This window comes from Manis pentadactyla, chromosome 13, assembly GCF_030020395.1.
Source record: "Manis pentadactyla isolate mManPen7 chromosome 13, mManPen7.hap1, whole genome shotgun sequence".
NCBI lineage: Eukaryota > Metazoa > Chordata > Mammalia > Pholidota > Manidae > Manis > Manis pentadactyla.
This window is the reverse complement of record NC_080031.1, coordinates 103357912-103383273: the sequence shown is the minus strand read 5'-3', so window position 1 is coordinate 103383273 and position 25362 is coordinate 103357912. Positions and strand designations below refer to the sequence as shown.

At 45.8% G+C, this 25362-nt stretch overlaps 1 protein-coding gene across 7 annotated transcripts in view; it reads right to left on the bottom strand.

Moving 5' to 3' along the window:
- ARHGAP26 (Rho GTPase activating protein 26) overlaps positions 1 to 25362 on the bottom strand; it is a 427146-nt gene that overhangs the window by 9992 nt on the left and 391792 nt on the right. For 2 of the 7 annotated variants that reach the window (XR_005026783.2, XM_036895143.2), the window contains exons 21-22: positions 9666 to 9776; positions 3613 to 3704 (exon numbers count right to left, since the gene is read on the bottom strand). Coding sequence is in view for 6 of the 7 variants with exons in the window: in XM_036895143.2 (XP_036751038.2) it covers positions 3613 to 3704; positions 9666 to 9776 (203 nt within the window). In the remaining variant the exon portion in view is untranslated. Of the gene's footprint in view, positions 1 to 2407; positions 2580 to 2893; positions 3397 to 3612; positions 3705 to 9665; positions 9777 to 12480; positions 13523 to 25362 lie in introns of those variants that run through there. The other 5 variants (XM_036895133.2, XM_057491032.1, XM_057491033.1 and 2 more) reach the window with 5 other exon arrangements.

Below are 25362 nucleotides of genomic sequence, written 5' to 3'. Positions count from 1 at the left end.
AGAGCAACAGGAGGCCCCTGGAATACCTGAAGCAGGAGATGACATGATGTGGTTTCCACTTTTCAAAGACTGCTCTGGCTGCCATGTAGAGAATGGAAGGCGGAGGCAAGGGCAGACACGGTAAGACTCATTGGGCAGCAGGGGAAAGCCTGGTAGAGGTGAGGGGGCCTGGCAGTAGAGACGGGTGGGGAGGCAATGGGGAGGCTGAAAGACTGCCAGGGAACTCTCCCGCAACCCCACTGCCTGCGCAGCTCCCTGCGCACTGCTGAGCATGTTCTTTATCAACAAAGGGAACCCAGGGCCACCCTTCCTCAGCCCCTGCTGCTCTCTGCACCCAGGGGTGAGTGGGTCTAGCCCATCTCGAATCTGGATCGAAGTATCCCAAGAACCCAATCTTAGTGAATGCCATGTGAATTTTCCAGGTATCACTAATCATGTTGCTCTGAGATGACTAATGTTCCTCAGAACACGAGTTGTTTCCCCTTCCAGTTACTGCGTGAGGTGCTCTTGGTGGAGGGCAGTTTCCTAGTAGATTGGCAGAGGCTGCCACTGGGGTTCTTTCCAAGTATTGCACATGCACTCCCCGCTGCGCGGAGGCCGGCTGTGCACCGCTCCAGGCCTGCGGCGCAGGACCCTGGGGTGCCAAGGCTTGGAGCTTAGTCACTATGGGCAACAGGCTTCCCCCTCGGCGTGCCCCTCCCTCCTCCTCCTCCTCACTCATTCTTCTTGATCCTGAAACAGACAAGACACACATACACACGGCTTTACAAATGACTCTAAACCTGCCACTCATAGACTTGCTTCTGATTGGTCTGATGACTTCATCTGACAGCTGCAGGGCATCCGACTTTCGCAGCCCTCTGTGGTGTCTCCAGAAAAAAACTAATAAGAGATAGAAGCAGGAAAAAGATCTCTCTGCCTAAATAGTTTTTTCTCCTCTAACACCTGATTTCTCCTGTAGAAATCTATAGGTTTCTCCTACGGAGGGGAAGGGAGGAGGAATATGTAGCATTTTCTAAAAGTCAGACATAAATATTATCAGCCAAACCAATCTAAAAATTGGATTAGCATTTTGTCACATCCTTCTTCAACTGCTGCTCAGTCAACACTGAGAGGTGTTTTCTTTGAGGTCTAATCTAGCCTTTTGTTCTTCAGGGAATGTGAAAGGTCACTGGCATTGCTGGTTAAAAACAAACCAGTGTCAGTGACCTCTGCCACGACACAGCGGCCACGGGGAGGCAGGCGTGCGGCCTCTGACTCGTCAGACCTGCTTCTCTGCTCACAGGACTGAGAATGACCACCAAGTCGTAGGGTGGGACTGGTCATAGGACCTGCTAGGAAGGAAAGGATGTGGCAATTAAAAACCATCTAGATATCTTTTCTTTTCTTTATTTGGTTAGTTATTTAACCTACTTCAAAAAGGAGACTTAAAAGTGTTAGAAGATGGGCATTTGCAACAATGTGGATGGAGCTGGTGGGTATTATGCTCAGTGAAATAAGCCAGGTAGAGAAAGACAAGCAAGCACCAAATGATTTCCCTCATTTGTGGAGTATAACAACGAAGCAAAACTGAAGGAACAAAACAGCAGCAGACTCACAGACTCCAAGAAGGGACCAGTGGTTACCAAAGGGGAGGGGTGGGAGGGCTGTTGGGGAGGGAAGGAGAAGGGGATTCAGGGGTAGTACACATGGTGTGGGGGGGGATCATGGGGAAGACAGTGTAGCACAGAGAAGGCAAGTAGTGACTCTGTGGCATCTTACTGCACTGATGGACAGTGACTGCAATGGGGTGGGGGGAGGACTTGGTAATATGGGTAAATGTAGTAACCACATTGTTTCATGTAAAACCTTCATAAGAGTGTATATCAATAATAACTTAAAAAAATGTTAGAAGGTGGGAATGTAAAATGGTACAACCCCTTTATAAAACAGTTTGGCAGTTCCTTAAGTGGTTAAATACAGGGTTAGTGTATGACCCAGCAATCCCATTCTAGGCATATCATCAAGAGAATTGAAAACATATGTCCTCATCAAAACTTGTACACAAATGTTTATAGCAGCATCACTCAAAACAGCCAAAAAGCGGAAACAATCAAAATGCACATCAACTAACGAATGGATCAATAAAATGTGGTATATCCATTCAATAGAATATTTTCAGCCATAAAAAAAGAATGAAGTATTGTTAGGTACTATGACACGCAGGAACCTTGAAAATATTACGCTAAGTGAAAGAAGCCAGTTACAAAGAGCACATACTATAAGATCCCATTTACATGAACTATTCAGAGCAGGCAAATTTATGGTGGAGAAAGTACATTAGCAGTTGTCTGGGTCATACCAGCTGGAAAGGAAAAACTGTGATTGTGACCCTTCTTTATCTTCATGTGACAGAGGAGAGAAGTGAGGCACAGAGAAGTTGTCACTGCTTGAGGTCACATAGGTGCAAGCAGCCCAACTGAGACCTGACGCTGCGGTTCAGGCTCCCCAGGCCTCGGTGGGAGCCTTGGCCGCCCTGTGTTTCTGGGTGTCGGGCAGCTGGTAGAAGGTGTGCTGGAGGCCGAAGTGGGGCTGCCTGGCTGTGGCAGGGAGAGCTTGGTTAATGTGCACTCACCCCTGCCTGAGAATTTTGCTCTAACCCCAACTGAGATCTAGAAGGAAGCCTCAGAAAACATCCAGTTCCTGAAACAAGCAGCTGCTTTCACTCCCTCCTTTGAGCAAACTAAATGGACCCTGTTACCCAGGGACCCAGAAAGATTAATCCCAGAGAACTTCATCCAGGGAAAGTCTCAACTGTAAAAGAAACTTGGGCTTTTCTGCAGATTTTTCTCTCTCAGGTAAATGATGTTATAACAAATGATGACATCAATTCTCACTTCATAAAAATAAAACCTCTTTTGTTTTTAAGGGAGGAAAACAAAGGAAAAGGAACAAGAAAATGGTGCCTCAAGCAAGTACGAGCCCCCAGTTCCATGGGGCAGGTGCTGTGCATCCATTTTCCCACCAGGAAGCCTGTGCAGGATCGCTGGGGCCTGCCTGTGGGGCGGTTTGACCCCGGGGTCCACCTCTGTGCCCCCAGCAGTTAGGGGGAGGACAAGCCGGGATGCAGCACGGCTTACGGGCCCAGAGCTCCCCCCAGGCCCAGCCTCCACGGAAATCGGCCGTGTCTGCTGGGGGCAGTGAATGCCACTGCAGCCAGGCGGAAGACGGGCACAGAACCTGTGGCCTCGTCTCCATGCTGGCCTCTGACCACTCGCAGGATCCCTCTCTTCCCCGTTCCTTTGTCTCCTAGGCACTGTCCAGCCCCTGCGCTCTCAACGCCATGCCGGGTGCTGGGCTGAGTCCTGAGCAGGTACCACTGCACGTAACACGCACAGCAGCTCGGTGCGACTGCTCCTGCCAGAGGGAAGGGCCATCGCACTGTCCGCTCGCTCTGTCCCCCAGTCCCGCCGTGGCTCTTGTTTTGGGAAGAGATGTCTCCCCAGCCACACTCTTCCAGTCCTCCCTGTTCCACGGAGGTTTTCCACAGGCAGGAACTGGGAGGCTGCAGTTATTTGTTTCGTCCCCCCACCCCCGCCGCCCACATCTCTGGGGTGGGCATGAGAAACTCACCGTTGTCAAAGACGGTGCCCGCCGTGAACGAGAGCTCCGAGTCGTGCTCAGCCTTGCACGCATACAGGGCTTTCGCCTTCCGGAATGGTGTGCTGTGTGGAAACACGCGTTTATTTAGAAAGTTTTAACAAACTCTCTGAAAGCCCCGGGTATTTAACCTCGCTTCCTCCCCTCCCCTGAAACTGGTCCTCTCCCGCGGCAAGCGGCTGACAAGGCAGCCAGACGGCAAAACATGAGGCGGAAAAGTTGCAAAGGTCACCGGAGAAAAACGTGAAATAGTCAGAGAAGAGCGGTAAGCCCCAATAAACCACACTTCTTGTGGGGTCACCGTGTGCCAAGTTAAAGCTTAACCTAGGCATCAGGATAGCTGAGCGGTGGGAGGGAAGGCGGGACTCCATTTTTGGAGCAGAGGTAGCTTGGGCGGAGGGAGGCGGGGGCAGGAAGGAATTTCCAGGTCCCTCTGGGGAACACTCCCAGCAGACTGGCCCGAGCTGGCGATTCTCAGTGAGGCAGAAGGGAGAAATTCTAGCAGAGCCGGGGGTCGGCTCCAGGCCACGGGCTGACATTAGCTCTCCCAGATGTTCCTTGTTTCTCATTGGGCTGGTGGAGCAGGATTCCAGCGCTGGAACTCCCTGACCCCCAGGGTAGGGCAGGGAATAGACAGGGGTGTGTGCGAGCAGTGTCACACGTGTGTGCATGCGTGTGCACGGGAACTTGCATGGAGAGTGCGGGAAGGAAGAAGGCAGAGGGCGTGTGGTGCGCTGTGGTGCCTTTCTCAGGCCAACGAGTGCTCACAGCGGCTCTGCGTGCGTCAGAATCAACTGGAGAGTTTGACAACATGGCGTTTGGATTCTACCCTGACTTGCAGATACAGCTCTTCAAGGGACTCCAGTGTGCCACCAGGGCTGAGAAACTGTCATCTAGAGCAGGGGTTGGCACAGTCTTTCTGTCGAGAGCCAGGTAAGCATTTTAGGTCTCGTGGGCTGTACGGCCTCTGTTGCCATGGCTCACTTCTGCATTGCGGTGTAAAAGCATTCACAGACAACACGTAAACCAACCAGCGTGGCTGTGCTCCATCAAAAGTTTACTTATAAAAAACAGATGGTGGGCCGGATTTGACCCAAGGGCTACAGATTGCTGTGTTCTAGAAGTAAGCTGTAAGAATTGGTAAATCCTATTACCTCCTATCAGTATGCGCTTTGATATCAAACTAGGTCCAAAGGATCTACGGACTTCCTGAGGGTCATAAGAAAAATGACATTTAACAGTCAAAAGTTGGCTCTTTGTCAAAAGCAATCTGCCGCTCGCACCAAGCCATCTGAGGAAACATATTTAGGGACTCCAGGGCAGAAAAACAAAAGAGCAAATAGGTCCTCTGGCTCAGAAAATTATTCAAAGCATATATGTTATTGGCTTTATCTTCATCTGACTAACGAAGAGCCTCCAGGAGCCAGTGAGGCTAAACCTCCCGTGGTGCGCTGATCTGAAGCGGCAAAATGAGATCTAGCTGTGGAATGGCTGGTCTCAGGTAAATCCGGACAGAATCAGAAGGGGCAGGGGCCTTGGGTCATTAGGGAACTGTTATTTCTCAGAGTCCAGCTTCCATTGGGGAAAGAGGAGGCATAGATGGGTGCAAACCTACACCCGGGACAGGCAAATACCACTTTCAGTCTTGGGTCCATGCAAACTAAGGAAAGATGGCTTAAAAGGTCTGGTGTGCAGAAGGGTCAGAGCAGATGATCAGCCAGAATTTGTTGCCAGGATACAGCTTACTGTTCTCTCTGGTCTTCTAGTAGCCAAGAGATGATGGCCAGGTGGGAGAAAATTGGGTAAGTGGGAGAAAAATGAAGTGGGTCTGCTGGGAATGAAGGAAAGAGCCTTTAGAATTCATCAGCTCCAACTGGAAAACAGCTCTTCCTGGGTAATGATCATTAAAGTCAGAATAAAGTTCAGGGCAAGGGGCACATTCCGTGATGGAATTAACCCAAATCTATGTGTTGGCCACGAGGACCAAACAGCTAATGTGCAACTTTACGCAGAGGAAAAAAATGTTGGGGTTGTTTTTTTGGAGTAGGTGGGGAGCAGAGAGGAGGAGACACCTGGCTGTGAGAAGCATCAAACAGCCCCAAAGCCACACCTATCGGCAGGTAGATCCTGTCGTGACGGGGGAGGCAGAAGGAGAATCCGCTCACAGTGACCTCAAGGGTCACTGTCTCTTGAGGACAGGGCAGGCAGGTGGGTGGAGAGCAGAGAGACCAGGGACGGGGAAATAAAAGGTGAGGGAAAGATCACCTGAGGCAAGGCCCCTGAAGCTGGATTTTCATGGAGGTTACTTATCAACCTCAGGAAATAAAGGGACTAGGACAGGCCAGGGGCAGGCCAGGGAAGCCAGCAGGGGTGCCTGGCAGAAACAAAGTGAAGGGGATGGTCTCAGGCGTCCAAGATTGTCATTCAAGAGGACTAATCTTCCACTAACATTATGCTTTTGGAATTGGATAATGAAGTGACAATAAAATAGCACATTAAAAATAAAAGCAAAGGTCAGGAAAGGGCCTTGGTGTTTCCTCAGAGTGACAGGTGACAGTCTGTGACCGTTTCTTGCCTGGAGACCTCCTCCCACCCCTTAGGCTGTGCACACAGACGGGAGCAATGACAGGGGGAGTGTGTTTAAGGGGACCACTCCTGCTCCCTGGAACTAGGGTTGCCAAATAAAATACAAGACACCTAAGTTAAATGTGAGCTTCAGGTCAATCAGGAATTGATGCGTGTGACATACTTACACTAAAAGAAAAAATCAGTTATTGTTGATCTGTAATTCAAATGTAACTAAGTGCTCTGTATTTTTGTTTTATTTGTTAGATCTGGCAACCCTACCCAGAGAGCAAGCATGCCAGCCCCACAAGTCTAGTGGCCCATGCCACACTCCCTCTCAAAAGCCATGAGCAGTTTGCTTTGGGTAGGGTTCCTACCAAAACAGACCCTGGGAGCACAGAACCTTTGTTTGTAGACTTTGGCTCTGATTAAAATATAAAAAATCCCCACCAAACATCTTTGGTTTTTTAGCTCCCTGGCTCCGTATTGTCCACAGTGCATCTCAACGCTGGACACAGAGAGCCTGAGGTGCCTCCGGCTGCCTCTGTAACGGCGCCCTTCAGACCTCAGCTGGGCCTTCAAGGGCATGGGCAAGTTTGGAACCTTCTGCTAGTTCATTTTTAATTTTCGCCTCTGAGCATGGCACGAGGCCAGGAAAGCACTCAGAGGCCTTCCCCTCAAATGCCCTCGCAAACCCTGCAAAATGACAACCCACTCTCCATTGTACGACACTGCAGGGAGGTGGGGCCAGAGAGACCGGCAGGTTGCAGGAACTTCATTTGCTACAATTTCTAGAGGCCCATGAATAAATGCAAGTTATGGGTTTGGGGCTGAGACCTTTTCTAGGGGTGCAAGTGAAAGGAAAGGGACACACGTAGGAAATATTCCTCCAGGACCCTTCCTCTGCTGTGCTGCAAAAGCCATCTTCATGCCTGAGCTTGAACTAACAAGCACTAAAAATGCTCTGAACTGGGGACAGGAAGCCATTTCCAGAGGAGACATTATGTAGAAGTTCATGGAACCATTCGTTAGGTCAATTTAAGTATTTATTTTTAAAAGCTCTGCCCAAGAAAGGAAATCTGAAGCTTCACAATCTGGAAGTGGATTTGGGGGAAGGCCCAGCGAACCTGAATAGTGGGTGCATGCCTGCACCTCTTGGCCGCACACTGCAACAGCAGTTGGGGGATTTTAGCCCTCTGGGCTGCCTGGCTCTGATGGGCAGCTCCCCGGCAGTCCCTCTCTGTGCCCACCTTGGCACACATATTCAGCTCAGGGACGGCCAGTTCCAAGCCCTCCTCTGCCTTTCCTATTTCAAAACGGCAGCTTCATAAAGGGGCTGTGGACAGCATCGTCCAAAGGGTGCTCCTCTAATGACAGTCAGAGCACCCAGTGCCGAGTAACTGTGAACCCAGACACGCCAGGCGAGCAGGCTCTAGTGCCTCTGTTCTCTGTCAGTCTGGAAATACTCTGGGAGTTCGGAGTAGCTAAAGAAAAAAATGTGGGATTATTTGGGGAGATGGAAGGGAATGGAGATACTGCACAGTTAACAGGGCCCCAAAATTCAGAGACACAAAAAAGTGGATACCCTCAAAGCAGGGAGTACATTTCAGTTTTTTTCAGCTGAATGACTCTACTATCCTCAGTCCCCTAACCCATTCTGTCCAGGTGGCCAGTGTTTTCCACGTTTTACTTCCTGGTATCAAAATGAAAGAGCCGCCTTCTCTTCATGCCCAGATCTCTTGGGAGTGAGGCATTCTGCAAAGTGACTGTCTCTGGTCCCTGGAGTTCGCTCTGGTTTAGGTCCTCCTGGTGGCAATTAGTGATCTAACCAGAACAATCCATGCCATATTTGGTGTCCAAAAAAGTTAATGTCTCCCAAAGGACCCAGAATATGCCTAAGACATAATCAGGAAATAGCTTGAGTGCCAGGAAAATATGACTTAAATTTTTACCTTATTCCTGGATGAGGATAAAATAATACACTGAAAAGCTATCTTTCCCATCTTCCAGTGCAAAGCTAGACAGAAAACCTAGAAGAGCAGGCCAGACTCTGGGGCGGGGAGTTGCACGGAAACCTAGATTTGGGGTCACCCTTATGTTTAGAGGACAGGGTGCTGGGATGTGGGCAAGAAAGCCTGAAATCTGGACTGGTGCTCCTCTGGTCATGTGACCATGTGCCAGTCACCTCTCTGTGCCTTAGTTTTCTTTCTCTATTTTAGGGTTCAGGCCATTTCTCCTCTCATTCCCACACGAAGACAGAATGAAATGATAGATATGAGAGTGCCTGGAGAACAATACAGCTTTATCTATACATATGTATCTGTGTGTGTGTGTCTGCATATAAATAGCATAGGGCTTTCTTTTTTTAAAGTGAGACTCAGTATTATAAATTATTAATGCCTCTCTGCTGGACCCACTCCTTAGGAAAAAGCCAGCTATGAGAAAAAGATGGATGAGAAAATACTGCCAAGGCCCAAAATGCTTATGACACTTGAAAGTGGATTCTACATTTTGGTTGTCTGAAAGCACAGACTAAGCTTGAGACACACATGCTTGGGACCTACACAGTGGAGGGATTCTACAGGATCTTTATTCATTAACTCTTTTCCTGGACTTAAGAGAACTTCAGGTGCAAAGAATTAAGTTTGGACATCATCAATGCAGGGAAAATTATAGTACTGCCTTCGGGGAGAGGAACTCGGTCAACCCTCAGAAAGAGGTGCTGCCCGATCCCCGGAAAGTCAAGGGTTCATGACACATGGAGACGGAAGCAGGCTGGGGGCACTGATGATTCCTGGCAGCACATGGGGCATAAGGAGGCAGCCAGGAACAATTTAAAGAGAAATTGCTTCGTATCTTAGCCCTTTATCTGTGTTACATTCATCTCTCTCCCAGTGGTCTAGTCTTAGCTCACGGCTGATGGCCCAACCTCACATACAAATGTTGCCTGATGCTACCTGATAAAAATGAGGGAAGGGAAGGCCAGTCGGTGTCTCAGTACTGTTATATCTTATACCAAAGCACAGAGAGCTCCATGGTTTAGAGAGCAATCAAACAGGAGCCCATTCCAGAGGCACTCTTTTCCCAAACTTCCAGCATCACGCATTGATTCAGAGACCAGAGAAAGGGCTCCGAAGGGTGTGGAAAAGCCACGCTGGGCCATGTGAGAGGTCCCTCCCGGCTTTAGTCTCTTATTCTGGAATCACAGAAGGGCCGAGGCTGGCCCCTGTGGTGCCCTGTGGTGCCCGGCCAGCTCTGGATAAACAGGAACGCTGGATCATCACCCATGAGTTTACCTGGAGTCTCCACGAACCGCTTCTTCTGGCCTGTCAAAAAGCAAGTGCAGGTTTGGATGGCAGGGAACAAAGCTGCATGGATGGCAGGAGGCTGGACGCTGCATGGAGAGAGGACCGAGCCCATGAGAGCAACGGCAGCGACAGAAAACCGAACAAACCACAGACCTGATGGGGGATGAGTCGCTGGACGTGGATGAGGTGGGCATAGGGCTGGATGGCGCCGAGAACAGGGGCCAGGATGGCGAGAGGGGTGAAGTTGGGCTTGGATTCGGGGGGCTGCAAGACATAACAACCAGGAAACTCGTCAGCACATGGGGGAGCCACAGCGGGAGCATGGAACGTGCACGGGAGGCCGGAGGCGGGGAGCTGGAGCACAGCAGCCCTGACACCCAGGCTGGCGGCAGTGCCGAGTCACGCTTCTCCGGGCCAGACTTCCATGTCTTCCAAGTGAAGCCTGCTCTTAGTCCCTTGGGGCGTGAACATGTCTCTGCCCTGCAGAACAACTGCTGTCTGGCGACAGGGGCTTCTTTGGTCATGTTTACTGTGCCTTTGGCTGTCAGTGAAAACCGCCCTGAACCCCAAGCAGGAGCTCCTGCACCCGTATCCTCTCGCCGGGCCCCGGTCGGGCAGGGCGACTGACAACCATTCTTCAGCCTCCACTGCTCTGTGTTCTTAAAGTTGTGTCTCAGCAAAACGACCATTTTTCTGGGTCACACAGGCCATCCAGCCAGAAAACAATTTCCTGTTTACATTTTTAACTAAATGGGCTGTACGCCATTGGAGACCCAGAGAAAGACTGCATTAGCGGGATGACAGCGGAGGGGACGGGCCGGCTCACCTCTCAGGCGAGGGGATGCCGTTACGGGCGGCGCGCAGGCCCTCGGAGGCTTGCTTTCCAGGCCTGATCTGTCTTTTCATGGATTTGGGGCATTTTGAGGCTCAAGGAGAAAGCCCCAGAGGGAAGGCAATGAAAAATTGAGGAACTGAAACCTTCCATCTGTCATTTTCTTCTTTGATGGGTGGCCGATCAACCGTTTGGAGAGGAAAAGTTGTAATTACCAATACAGGGTTTGTGGATTTTAACTGGACATGCTACTAGTCTTTCGACTTTACTTCCACAAATTACACAAGCAAGCAAACATCTTAGCAACTCTGTAAAATCGTACGGAGTCACAGTTCATGCAAAGACCAGTGACTGGGAAAACGCAGTCACATACCCGAGCCTCGGCCGCCTGCTGGACGGTTTGTTCCAAGCACGTCACAGAAGTGGCAATGACAGCAACACAGCTTCGGGGACGCAGATTCGGAGACACAGCAGGACTCAGCAAGGATGGGTTAATGTCCTCCTTAATGGGACATTCACAACTGAGCCATGAGACCCGATGATGGCCCTAATTACCTATGGTTACAACGTTAATTTCTATGGAAACATACAGTAAAAACCAACTGTGTAGATTCATCAGCTATCCTTGAACTAACTGAATGAAATATTTACTAAATGCCATTATGTGTATTATAGTTCTAGAACATAAATCCCAGGAGAGCAGAGGTGTTTGCCTGTTTTGTTACTGCTGCATCTCCAATACTATAATAGTGCCTGTAGGTATTCAATAGATAATTATTGAGTAAACTCATGAATCTCACTTAAACCACACAACAAGCCAAGAGGCACTATAATAATTCCCACTTCACAGCTGTGGAAACTGGGGCCAATGAGGCTTGCCTGGAGATACCCAGCCTGGGACAGGGCCCGGGTGTAGACCCCAACCCCGTGGCTCCAAGACCAGGGCCCTTGCTCCCACAGGGGGCAGCCGCTGGGGCCGGAGGGCTTGCTCTGCCCCTCTGTGCTGTGCCAAGCTTCCTTGCAGAATATACTGCTACAAGTCATCTTAGCCACTGACCGACGAGTTCCCTTTAGAGGCCTACCACATTTGCCGGGGAAAATGGGAATGCAGAGACAGACCGACTCATTAAGACTCAACATACTGTAAATTCCAGCAAAATCCCCAATCCTACCTCTAGTCTTCTGTCTGGTAGATTCACAGAACAGATGGAATTCATATAATGGAAGAGATTAAATTGAAAGAGTATGGTTTTTTTCTGTGTTTCTTAATTAATCCAGCAAAGACCAGTTATCGAGCACACGGTACAACCAAGACAGCAGGTGGAACTCGACTCAGCATTTGCCAAGGTCCCTGACTGCAAGGCTTACGATGTATTTGACAAGATGGGACAGATTAAAAAACAACTGCAACACAAGACAGCAAGCTTCCCCAGCTGAGGGGTGAGTCTCTACTATTAGCTCAGTACCTGCTCCCCCGTGACTCTGCCCGAGTCCCAGCAAAGGCGCTGCCTCGTTTCCATGGTGCAGTCCTCATTCTCCTCCGGAGTCGGAGCCGGCAGCAAAGGCCTGGCTTTCTCGGGCCTCTCCCCACCTGCCCCCAAGGCCCGGCCACGACTTCCAAACAGCAGCCCAGCCCAGGGACCCAATCTCTTCCTCTGGTCAGTGGTCAGCACAGCACAATGAAAAGGTCCTAAAAACTTTTTTTTTTGGTCTCTTTTTTATCTTCTTAGTGGCTTTCTAAGTAGAAAACACCTCCCGTTTCCTATCTCCTCTGTACCAAGAATTATGCCTTTGGCTAAACGCATAGTTGGGAGCATGTTCTATGAATACAATATGGGTTCTGAGTGTTTTCCCACATCCTTGGATATCCAAGTGGTTCTTGGCCAGTGGAACACCGCTGAGATTATCTGGGGGTGCGGCTGGAATGCAGGGTAGTCACAACTATTATAAGAACTGATTCTTCAATCCACGGAGTATTGCTATGGCATAAACTGTAATTTCTAACAGCTAATAGATTTTTTGCTTGTTTGCTTGGGTTTTAGTCATGGCAATAACATTTATTTGCTATAGAATGACCACAATTCAAAATTTATTACCTCTATGTGTTAGTGTAACAGTGAAATGCATATTCCACAGAACCTCTATGATTTTTTTTAAGGCTGCAGATGGAATCATGCCTTTTGTTGATTTGAGCTTCAGGGTCAAAACTCACTGTCAAGAATAATACCAAACATTTTTATATGCCACGATGACTGACGCCTGCAGAACGATTGTAAACATACAAATGTTCTTCCCAGAAACAGAGAGCAGCACATTGTATTTTAGTTTCGATGCAACTCAAAAAACATACCGGTGGGAAATAGGATGCACAGGGATGAGGATAATGGCCCAAGCCTCTCTGGATAATCGCGCCTTCGCCAGTACAGAAGTGTCTGGCTATAGGTTACTCAAAAATGGCAACTGCAGACAAAAAAAAAACCTCGCCCCTAAAACAGCACAAACAAAACAAACAACAAATGGGGAATTTCACTACTGGCTCTGAAACCTCCAACAGCAAATTCTCAAACTCTTTTCCCACTAATGAGGGCAATGATAACATGTGATTGAGGTTAGGATAGGAGAAATCATTTTATAACTATGATTTTTGGCAGACGACCCTTTGAGGCCTTTCTCCGATCCTCAGAGTCCAGCTGGGAGTATCTGAGCTGAACGCCACAGCATAGACTTGGCCCTGCACATCCCGGGGTCCAGGCATCCCTCACACCGAGGCCCGGTGACGGCAACAGCACAGCGTGAACCTCAGCACGGAAGGAACAGCGGCTGGTCTGGTTCGGAATCAGCTAGAAGGCCTGCATCAGCCTTAGTCCGCTGGCCCACAGTGTCCTCAAAAGGAGTGAGACAGCCCTAGCCAGCTTCTCTGACATTCCCTGGACGGTGAAGAAACACCAGTTCAGGAAGATAAGGTTCGAAGGCCTGGCAGCACGCAGGGTTGTGGCTGACAGCTCAAGTACAGTGTGTGGCAACAGTGCCAGCTTGACACCCTTCTGCGGTCACTCCCTCGAGCAGTGGGACGTCTGGCATACCGGCTGGGACACGGCTGAACCGGCACAGGCTCCGGCTGATCGTGGAACCCGGACTGGCAGACCCTCTGTGGCCACCACACCATAGTCGGTAAAACCTGAGTCGGTACAAGATGATCAGTAACCTGCCCAAAGAAGTGAATCTTTTTAAATTCAGATACTCAAAATTATAAATGGCCTTGTAGAAAATTGGAAAATACCAAAAAGCAAGGAAGGCATTAAAATCATACGAACTTCACACCACCGATAGTCACTGTTAACATCTGGGTGTATTTCCTCCTTTTGGGGGGGATAATACCACATACATAAGAAGCTTGTTTTTGTCACTTCATAAAGCATTTCCCAACGTCCTTAAATAGCCTTTGATATATTATTAAAGTGGCTACAAAGTATGTTTCTGTATGGTACACCCTGATTCATGTAACCATTCTCTTACTGTGTACATGCAGATTATGATCCCCTTTAGCTTTTATAAACAGTGCCGTAACTCACATCCTTATTGAGGATCATTGACTGTGTCTCCAATTGTTTCCTTAGCATAAATTCCTGGAAGTTAAATTACTGGGTCAAAGGCTGGAAGTTTTTTGTTTTTTTTTAAGAGTCTCAGTACATCCTAGCAAACAGCTTTTCAGAAAGGCTCTTCTGCAATGCATTCCCTCTGCGAACGCACTCGGTCGCCTCTTCCTCTCAGCTTGGCCTGCCAGCATGGAGCATTATCAAAAAAAATTAGGTGGACTTTTTTCAGTTTATAAAGGTTACCTTGGACTCTTCTTTTTCCTAGCATGTTCAATAATGCGAAAATGAATACAATTCCCTTCCTGTCCTGTTTCCATCTAGAAGCAATGTTTAATTTTCCAAAGGGCATTCTGCCGCAAAGGTCATGTGGGGAAGGAGACAGGCAGATGGACAAGAGAGGCAGACAGCCACAACCTGGGGACGGCAGAGCCCTGGTCAAATGGCAGGGCTGCCCCAAGACCTGGGAGCGGCGTGGAGGGCCAGCTCACTCTAGGACTCGGAGACATGACTGGGCAGGAGGATGAGGTAGCAAAGAATCTTTTGCCAGCAGTGTGCCATGGAGAAGTCAAAAAGGGCATTCACTCCTCTGCCAGGCAGTAGACTGGGCCCTGCAGGCCAGGTTTCCTGTCATGGGCCGCAGGCTAGGGCTGGGCCCGGGGTGGCACTGGCACGGGCTGACCACGTGCTCCAGCAGCCCCCCTTCCCACTGAGGCCTGGGCCAAGGGTGGTGCTTCGTCCAGAGGGCACTGCTTCCAGATTTTTTCATCCCTTCCTATAATGAGAGAGAAGAGAAACTTCCAGGAAAATCTGTAAAGTCCTATTGAATCTAATCCCAAATAAGTGAATTCTTCTTCCTTGGAAAATATCCCTTATGTCTTGAGCAAGGTGCCGTAAAAAGGGGAGAGACATCAAACCTCAGCCTAGAAACAGGGTCAAAAGGAACACTGGTAAACTGGACGGTGCTCAGTCAGAGCGAACGACACAAAGACATTGCGATTTCCTGAATATCTAAATGCATATATTCTATATATGTGGCCATTGAAGCTTTTACAACACAAAAATCTGATATACGTCCCAATCTCCTGACCTGCACTGCTCTGGGTTCTTTTCTTTTACTAGAGTGCACAGTATTTACAGACCCTTTCACCTCATCTAATAAAATTTAACATGCATTTTTACTCAGACAGTGACAGAATCCTGATTCTTATTTTAATGAGATTAACTGGTGAAATACCCTTAAGGCCTTAGCAATTATAGGCAGTTGTTTTAAAAATAGTTTTTAAATAATTTTGCTCTTAAAATCATTCCACTAATCTACAGTACAGTGGTTCTGTTTTCCAGCTTTTAATGTGTAAGTTTCAAATAAATTTTAAACTCAGATGGGAGTGTGGTGGGAATGGCAAATAATTCCATGATTTTAGCAAAATTCACAATCTTAGAATGGGGCATCTGTCATCTGTCTGTAAGGTTCTCCAAGTCAATAATTTGAACCCTCTCATGTGGAACACTACAGAAATGTAAGGTAGAGTAAATATAAGTCCTTCTGGATTAAAAGTAAAGATGCCTGGACACACTTCCAGTTCAATTACTCATTCCAGGAAGAAAAAAAACCTCAAGAGAAAGGACAGTGCGGTTAAAAAGGCCAAACACTTGCACTGGGCCCCATGGCTCACGATATTTACCGAGAATAGTATTTGGTCCCATTAGACCTGAGTGGAGTCCCTCAATCTTTTTCAATTCTACGTTTCAGGAACATCAGAATTGGTTCTTAAAATGTATTTACTCTCTTTTCAAATACAAAAAATTTCAAGCTTTATAAAGTTATTTACAAGGAAACACTAAAGCATTTTGGGGGCACTGCAAAGAGTTTATAAGGGCAACATTTGCTATTTCAAAAGATTTGAATGGTTGCTGAGAAATCCCAGTACCTCCTTATTAGCTTAAACTGAGGGCAGTACACTTGTTCTCTATATAACGAAGATATTGCGAAACCAAATTCATTCACTGTAACTTAGAAAAGGAAAGCAATAGTGCTACTAGAGTCACTCTTGGACTGTCCTGAGGCATAACATAAAGCCACCATTCTAATGCAGGCATGTTTAAATACTATTCTTAAAATCTATAAGCAAGAAACAGTAACTGCCTCAAGGGGCTGGGAATGGGGAGCTGCGTACACAGGCATGGACTGGACATTCACTTTTTAATTTCGTATTTGTTTATCCTATTCGAGTTTTTATAATAGTGTAAAGCACTCTTCTATAAATGGTGCTAGGATAACTGGATGTCTGTATGGAAAAACGGACACTTGATCTCTACCTCCTATCATATCTAACAAAAGACTTACAGGCGGATTATAGATCTAAATGCCAAAGGAAAACAGTCAAGGCTTTAGAAGAGAATAACTCCGGGAATTTGGGTCTGGAATTTATCCAACGGGATATAAGAAGCACTAACCATAAAGGAAAATTATGATATACTCGACTATATAAAAATTAAGAACTTTTATTTATCAAAAGACCACATTAAAAGGGAATAAAAAGGCAGTCTACAGCATATAAATAAACAAAGGGCTTGTAACCAGACTGTACAAAGAACTACTGATCACTAAGAAAAAAGGCAGATAACCAAGTAAGAAACAGGCTAGAAACTTGGAAAGGGACTTTAGAAGAGAAATATGTGAAAGGAAAGGTGCTCACCTTTTCTGTAATACAGGAAATGTAGATTAAAACCACAGTAAGGTGATCCTGCACGCTCACCAGAATAAATCGCTGACTTCAAAATGCTGAAAATACCGAGTGTTTACAAGATGTGAAACATCTGGAATTCTTATATTTTGCTAGAGGAGGGATGTGAATTGCCACATCCACTCTGGGCAACAATTTGGCCTTACCTAATTAAGGCAAAGATATGATCCTCTATGACCCAGCAGTTCCACCACCAGACATGTGCCCTATGGCATGTGCCCTGGAAGACGTGGATGAGAATGTGTAGAGCAAATGATTCATAAAAGTAAAAACTGGAAACAACTCAGGAGATCAGCAAAAATGGAACAGAGAAATAATTTTAGTATGTTAATACAATGGTGTACTTTACTACAATGAAAATAAATGAACTTCAGCCAGATTAATGACTCTTAAAACTATTGAGCAAAGGAAGCCAGGGTCAAAATAATTAAATAAAATCTCGCGTTATATAGATACATATAGCTGATCCTTGTTATTTGCAGATTCTGTGTTTGTGAATTCCCATACTTTCTAAAATGTATTTGTAATCCCAGAATCAATACTCTTGGTGCTTTCACAGTCATCTCAGATGCATGCAGAGTGATGAGAAACCTGAATCACCCAATGTGCACCTTCCCCTCCGAGGCAGAACAAAGGGGCCTCCGCAGTGCTCCGACGTGCAAGGCGGCTATGATGTGCCTTACAGACACAACATGTGTTTAATAAGCTTTGCTCAGGCATGATGTAAAGTGCTGTTGGGGGTGAGATCAACGTTAATGAATCAACAACAGTATTAGATAAGGCGTCTTTAAATAGAACACACATAACACAAGGTTAGGTATAGATCTGTTGACAAAAATACTGTGACCAGAGGCTCACTGGAACCTAACCCTGTATTGCCCCCAGGAGCCAGGGTTCAGTATTTGCTAATTCAGTGTTTATAGTGACTTTATTGAACATAAAATTTTGTATTTAAGAGGTAAAAATATAAACAAAAACAAGGAACTGATTACTGCAAACATCAGATTGGTGGTGACCTTTGCTGGGGTAGGGAGCTATGAGAAGGAGAAAGCAGGAGATGTGGGCACTTCCGGGGCCTTGGCAATGCTTTACATCTTAACCTGGGTGATGGTTATGTGGGTGTTTACTAAATCACAATTTGCTAAGTTGGACATTTACATTTCATGCACTTTTCTGTGTAACAAAAAATATGTGTAAACCTGTCTAAAACATACTTACGGACAGTAGTTATATTAACATATTAACAGCATTTTCTGGGTGATGAGATTAAAGGTAGTCTTTATTCTTTGTGCTTTTAAAATATTTTCCACATTTTCTTCAGTTAGTATGTTTGATCTATACCCCAAACACTAAGAAATGTTAATAGAAAAAACATTCTTCCTAGTGATACAAATGGCTACTTTGATTCTCTAGAGGAGGGCTGTTTAACGGGGCAAAGTGACCGTTGGGCCTTCGTTGCGTCCATCTGTGGTTTCGGTTGCATAACACAGTCAGCAGCTCCCAACTGTTTGTACTGTGTCTCTTCTTTTTCAGTCAAATGCAATCAACAAATATTTATCGAGCACCTTCCATATATAAGAACGAATCTTTCCACCCTGTTCTCCTCACTGGGAACTCATGTCGGCTCCACTGAAGCCTTTAATCTCAGTTGAGTTACATTGCAGGAACCTGGTGGTGTCCTCCTTTCACCGGGCACAGGAAGGCCAGGGAGGACACCCAGAGCCACATGTGGAAAGCCGGAGAGCATGTTAGCAGCACCGGCTCGCAGTCATTGGCCATCTGGCATACTCTTCTATTCTATACGGTCTGCTTTCAGGGAATATTTCCTGTTTGGACTAGGAGGAGGAAAAGGAGGGAAAAGGATTTAATAAGAATCTAAATGACCACTCCTGAAAACAAAGAAGTATCTAAAATTAGCAGGGGTGGCCCAAGATACTTCAGTGTAAAAGCAGCCCTGGGGAAAGGAGATACCTCGAGAAAGGGGCCTAAAATACTATATTTCAGATTGTTCACACACGTATTGTATTTAATAAAATATTGTATTCACGATGTTTAGAACTCTCAGCTCAGCAATAGAAAAGCATTCTGCTAAAGATAATACCCAGGATGATTAAGTTAAACTCCAGCAACCCTTAAACCTTGGTCCGGATACCATGAAAAGCATATGAGGCAGACAGATAAGGAGAGATGAACCTTTGTTGAAAAGACCAATAGTCTCTGACTCTCCTTTTTCTCCCCCAAGCAAACAGCTGACTTCCCTCTAAGTCTAGTATTTATTCAATAGTCTAAACATGTAGAAAACTGTTTCTGATCTGATTTCAGCCTACTCAAACGTCTTCTATACTCCATTTACATCTGCCGTGTCTGGTCTTGCTCCTTGAGTGTGGCTGGCTGCACACAAAACGCGCGTTTTCTCTGTGACGACACTCGTGTTCTATGATGGCTGGCCCAGGTTGCAATAAAGGAATGAAATCTCACTGGGCTTCACGGCGACTTTCACCCCTTGTTCATTTGGTTCTGAGGAGCTTATTGACTTGACTGGAAAAAACCTTAAATGATTTTCCAGCAAAGTCACCTTTTCCAGTAGAAAAAAAAAAAAAAAGAGTTTTAACATCTGTGAATAAAAACAAACTGAAGGAAAATGATTTTCATATTCTCTTCCCATTCTTCTGCTCCAAAACCAAATACCCACTGACAAGTCAATGAAAATAGACACAGCAAAGCACTACTAATTCTGATCTTACAAAACAGAAATTTTTATTTTTTATTTTTTTCAAATCTGTGATAGACCCAAGTAACTCTGGACAATCTTTGAGCTACTGGTTAAATTTAAAGTGCAAATAAGATTTTCAACACAGATGCTTAAAAGGCCCATTCTTGTGATCATTTCAAAGTGCAAATCTGATCTTGTCATTTCTCTCCTTAAAACCCTTCAAGGCTTCCTAGGATGGAGACCAAGGCCTTCTAACCTATCATAAGAATCTCTAGCCTGGTTTCTTTACAGTTTACCACTCTAATCCATCCTACTGTATATTGTAACTACATGAACTTCCTAAACACAAAACTCAATAAGTATTTGTTCAATGAATAGCAATTTCCTGCTCACGAACTCCCCATTACCTACTGCACGTAGAATAAATTCCTTATCCTGGTGTTGTGGAATATGTATTTACAGTTTATTCCTGCCTACCAGTTTTCTCACTCTTCTTCCAGTTCATCTGCAGAAGTTCTTCCCCACCCCAAGGGATACGGGTGTCCCACCACTGCACTGCAGGGACAGGCACGTGGTACCCCTCCTCCCCTGGCCACAGTGATTGTGCCACGGATGGATATGTCATTGATCATGGTCCGTCTATGGGGTCTAATGTATTATGCACGCTCTTCTTTCTGAATGCAAAACCTAAATGTGCTGGCTTAGGGTAACCAAAGATCTTTTTTCCCATTACATGTCAAACATCTGTCTGCAAATGAAGTTAAAAAAAAAAAGAGAGAGAGAGAGAGAGAGAGAGAAGAGCCAAGTGAAATAATAATTTGTGTTCCTGCATCCAATTGTGCTCAAGGTTAGATCCACCCTGAGATTTCCCAAAATTGTAAGTTTCTAACTTCCACTTTTTCCTTACGCTAATTGGGTTTCTGTCATTTGAAAGTCTTTCACAATAGGGCCCCAGTGCTCTTCTCGGTTCGCGTTACCCGCCTTTGAGTTCCCAGTGCTCTTCGGGTCAGCCAACTTTTTCTTAAAGGGCCACACTGTAAATATTTTAGATTTTGTGGACTAAGGTAAAATTGATAGTATTATACACTTACTTGGTATAACCATGTAAAATGCAACAGCTTAAAGGCATGAAAACCATTCTGGTCTCATAAGCCATAAACTAAACCAAGATTAAAAAGCCAGGCAGCTGGCTGAATGTGGCCCGTGGGCCAGTTTTCCGACCCCTGTTCTAGTCAGACTGGCTTCCTTGTGCCACGGACACGCTTCAAGCTTCCCACTGCTATGCCCTTGCCGCTGCTGTTTTCCCTACTTAGAATGCCGCTGCCCGCCCACCACCCGAGGCCGAAGGTCAATGGGAACTCCTGTGTGAGGCTTCTCTGATACAACAATGAGTTATGTATTTCTCCTCTGAATTCTTAAGGACCTTGTGCTTCTCTTCTGGTCTTGACCCTGGCTTTTTGTTATCCTCGTCCTCCTGTATCTCTTGCATATTATGGGTTTAACAATTTTTTTTTGCAATTGACAATATCTAAAGGATGTGTTCAAAAAAAGAAAGACTTCAGAGGACTGAAGTAATTAGTGAAGGGAAAGGAAATACGGATCTACCAGAAGCCAAGGGCAAGCCTTCTGGGAGCCAGGGAAGCCAGACATTTCTCCATCAGAGTGACGTGGTGTCGTAAGACAGACGTGCTCTCACTCCAGTGTTGTCAGTACAGCCACCGTTGGCCTGCCTGGGACGGCCATGCCTGACGAGGGCGACAGAGGGGTGTTCCGGGCCCTCTGCTTCCGGCGGGGAGGGAGGCAGGCAGGCCCACGGGCCTAGGCCTTGCTGGACTCCTGGGTTTCAGCATCCCACTCCATCACTCGCTGTATTCCACTTCATCGGTCCTCCTCCTGACCAGGGGGCGGTGTCGCCCACCCACAGTCCCTTGTGCCTCAGCCTTATCTGTGTATCATTTGTATTTTTAATATACATGTATTTAAAATATTTCAACATATAATATATATTACAAATACAATAATATATAATATTCTAATATTTCTCTTCAATCCCCTTAATAAAACCGAAACACCTACTTGAGTCCATTCTATATCATAAAACCTCCTTATTATTAAAATGAAGAAAAAAGTTCATCCAAGCACCATTTAAAGTGCCACATTTTGGGGTTTCTATTCTCAGCTACCCCTCTTTTTATTTCCTCTTGGAAAAGTGTGGCATATGTTTTCCTAAGATCTATTTAACTACTATAAAGTGAAATTAGTTAATAAAAATTTTGTACGTCTATTTCAGGCAAGGTGCTGATGGCCATTTTCTCCCCTCTTAATTTTGTTGTCATTCGTCTATACTGTCAATACCAGTATCATCACCACCACTGCAATGTCAACATGTACTGATTGTGCTTGTATTCCTGAGAGTGCAGGATTTTTTTAAATAGTTTTATTCAGGTTTAATTTATGTATTATAAAATTCACCTGTTTTAAGTGTATAACATGGACGGAGCTATGTAATCATCACCCATAATCCAGTTTTATAATGTTTCTATCAGCCTAAAAATGTCCCTCTGCCATTGGCAGTTAAACCGTGCTCCCATTACCAGCCATAGCCAATCACTGCTCTGCTTTCTATCTTGAGATCTGCCTCGTCTGGACACTTCACAAAAATGGAATCATGCAGTGTGTGATCTTTTGTGTCTGACTTATTTCACTTAGCGTATGTTTATGGTGGGCCAAGAGCTTTTAAAGGGAAAATGAAAATGATGACAGTAATAAATGATGAAAGAGTACTAACTTCCATTGACTATTTACTATGTACCAGTCATCTATTCTATTGAATGCTAATTTTTCTAAACAACCGCAGCAATAGATACTATTAGCCCCATCTTTCAGATGAGAAAACAGAAGGTCATAAAGTTTAAGTATCTTTGGGTAAGGCCAATTGTCTAGTAAGCAGGGAAGCAGGGATTTGAAACTAGTCCTAACTCTTAGCCACTGTGCTATCTAACCTCTGTTTTTTAAAAAAATCTTAAATCCAAACCAACTGAGATTTTCCTTAGAAATGAGAGTTTTCAACTCACAGAAGACGATGTATAGTTTTCACCATGCTGGGAAAAGAATCTTTGAGGGTTCACTGTAGTGAACCTTAGTGTATCCAGCCTCCACGGGGCACAGAGGCTCCCCCCTTCCCTCTTGCACTCTGGACTGTGCTGTGCTTACTCTTCAGGTGACCTGCAGGTGCCCCGCTTCTGGCGGCGTTGTTCACCGTTATGTGCTCCCGCCCTCAATTTGCTAAGCCACTTTACTTTATTTGGAAAGCGTGTATTGGAACACATGAAAAAATATATATATTAAGGCTTTATATGAGCAAATTTCCTCAAAAAGTCTCAGAAGCTGGTCCATTTGTGCCATCTGTTACAGGGGAAACTAGAAACCACCTGTCTGTCTGCCTGAGCTCTGCTCTTATCAAGGAAGTTGTAATTGCCTCTTTGGTGAAGGATTTGAATCATTACAGTAAATCCCTTATTCAGCACATATTGTATTAGGAAGGCATTCTGACCCTAACAACTGGGGATTTTCTCCTCTCACCCTGCAAAGATGCAATAAAACCTCAGCTATTCGGAGTCTGGCAGAGTGAATTGTGCCTTAGCCTTGTTTATTATTCACCAATAAATGTTTACGGAAAAAATATTCACTGTGCACCTCTTCCACGGCAGGCACTGGGAACACAGCAGAGAACAAGTGCCACGAGGCTTCTGCCCTCAAACAGCCTGCGTTCAAGTACAATGAACTGCCAGGGAGGGGGTGAGAGCACAGGCTGGGTAGAGGAGAAAATATCAAAACCTCTATTTGCATTTTTTACCAGTTTCTTGCAAGATTTGTTTTTTATATATGTGTAGTAATTCTTGTATGTGTAATATAACAGTTAAGGCATATACTTTATAAATAAGTAAATGAAAACAACACATATTAGAGGTATATGACCTAAATAACCCAAATATTTTTTTTGTAATATTTCGATTGTTTAGTGATCAAATAGTTTAGGAAGCACTTTTCTTGTGTGCACACATGTGTGTGTAAGAGACAGTAAACAAGTGAACAACCAAGATCATTCAGACGACGTATGAAGAAGAAAATAGAACTCAGGGAGGCGTGACAGTGAGTTCCTGAGTGGGAGAAGACGGCGGGTGATTCGGAGTCTGTGCACGGGCCCCATGTCTTTGAGGAATAATGTCTGCGCAAAGACCTCAACCAAGGAGAGTGCCCAGGGTGCACTCTCTTAAATAGCAGTGTGTCTTTTCATTTCAGTCATCTGGGATGCGAACAGAAACCAAGCCCCATTCCTTCCTAAGGGCCTCACAGTGTCTTTGCTTAATCACAGAGCCTTTTCCCAGAATCCCTCGTGGACTTAATGGAAAGGGTCCTGTTTTGAAGGAGAGAACTATCGTAAGAAAATCAGAATAAATGTGGGCCTGGCTGTAACAGAATTCCCAGTAGTGGCCGGTAACAGCAAAACATAGTTTTCCTGCAAGAATTGTTTCCTGGTAAAGCTAAAAAGTCATTCTGTTTGGGGAAACAAATGTTTCCTTTTTCAATGAAGTCTTTACGAGCCCTCAAAAAAAGCTTGCTCCTTTTTGGAAGGAATACATAAGCCACAAACAAACAAACAAGCAAAAAGCCTGCAGACTTCTCCTCCCTCGTGTGAGCTGCCACACCTCCAGGTCTCTATGGAAGCAAGAAGATGGCAAGACACCTCGTTACTATTACTCCCTTTTCTACGTCACTCTGACATTGACTATGTGAGGTAAAACATTTCCCAAGTTCTACTCATTTTTTGTCAGTGTTTTTATGTTAATTCACTTACAAATGCACTCATGGTAACAGTATTACAAGCCGATCCAGTTCCCTTCAGAAAGCACCAGTCTATACTTTCAAACACATGCACTTGAAATGCGAGGGCAAGTCTTCAATGATGCCACCCCCCAAAGCCCACAACCAGGCCTGCATCAGCCCTTCCTTACAGTCAACCAGGCTAATAGTGACAAAATGGCACTCTGTCTGTAATTAACCTTTCTGTCATTCTCCCAGGCAACTGTGGGAAGGAAAGGAGAAGCCTCCCAAGGAAAAAATACTGCAAACCACAATTTAGCAAATCACAAAAATGAAAGGAAATGAAGTGTATTTTCCAAAATGAAGCACCCGCACACCTTCAGGTGATTGAGAAAGTCTGGGCTGAGGCCTAAAAAGATCTCTATTTCTTAAATGCTGTCCCCACCTCCCCCAACCCCAGCCCTGGGGTTCAGATGAACAGGCAGAGGGAAATCCCTGGCTCTGGGTGTCCAGTGTGCCACAGCAGGTTTGCAAATTACTGGGAAATGTGAACACAGCAAAGCACCTCTGTGATTATTTTGTTCCTCTAAAAAAACTCTGATTTATTCACATAGATTTTATTATTTTTGGCTAGGGATAGGTGTAAACGTATCCACTGAATTAATAAACTCTCAGTGTTAACCTGTGATCTGGTCAAAAGAACCGAAGAAGTTCTGAGAAGAGAGGGCTCCTTTTAACCGGAATAGTTTGGGAAAATGTCACTTTCCATTTCAGGGTTTCAAATTATGGGGCTGTGGGCATCCTTGTGTCTGGGAAAGGAGAACCAGGGTCCAGGGCAGAATAAGCCCCACTCTCTGTGCAGACACGGGCAACAGAGCACAAAGTCTTGCTTCTGTAGTAATAGCTGCCACTGGCAGAGAGTGGCTAGGGCATGCCAGGCTCGGGGCTGGGCACTTCCTGTCACATCCCAGTAATCCCGTGAGAACTGCCCTGATTTTGCAGAGGGGTGAGCCAAAAGTTGGAGAGCTTGAATGATTTTCTAAGAGTCAGAAAGCGGTGGTGCTGGGGCTGAACTGAGGCAGCCTGACTCCACAACTGGGGCTCTTTTGAAAGCCTGTGTCCACTGTCCCCTCCCGCCCTC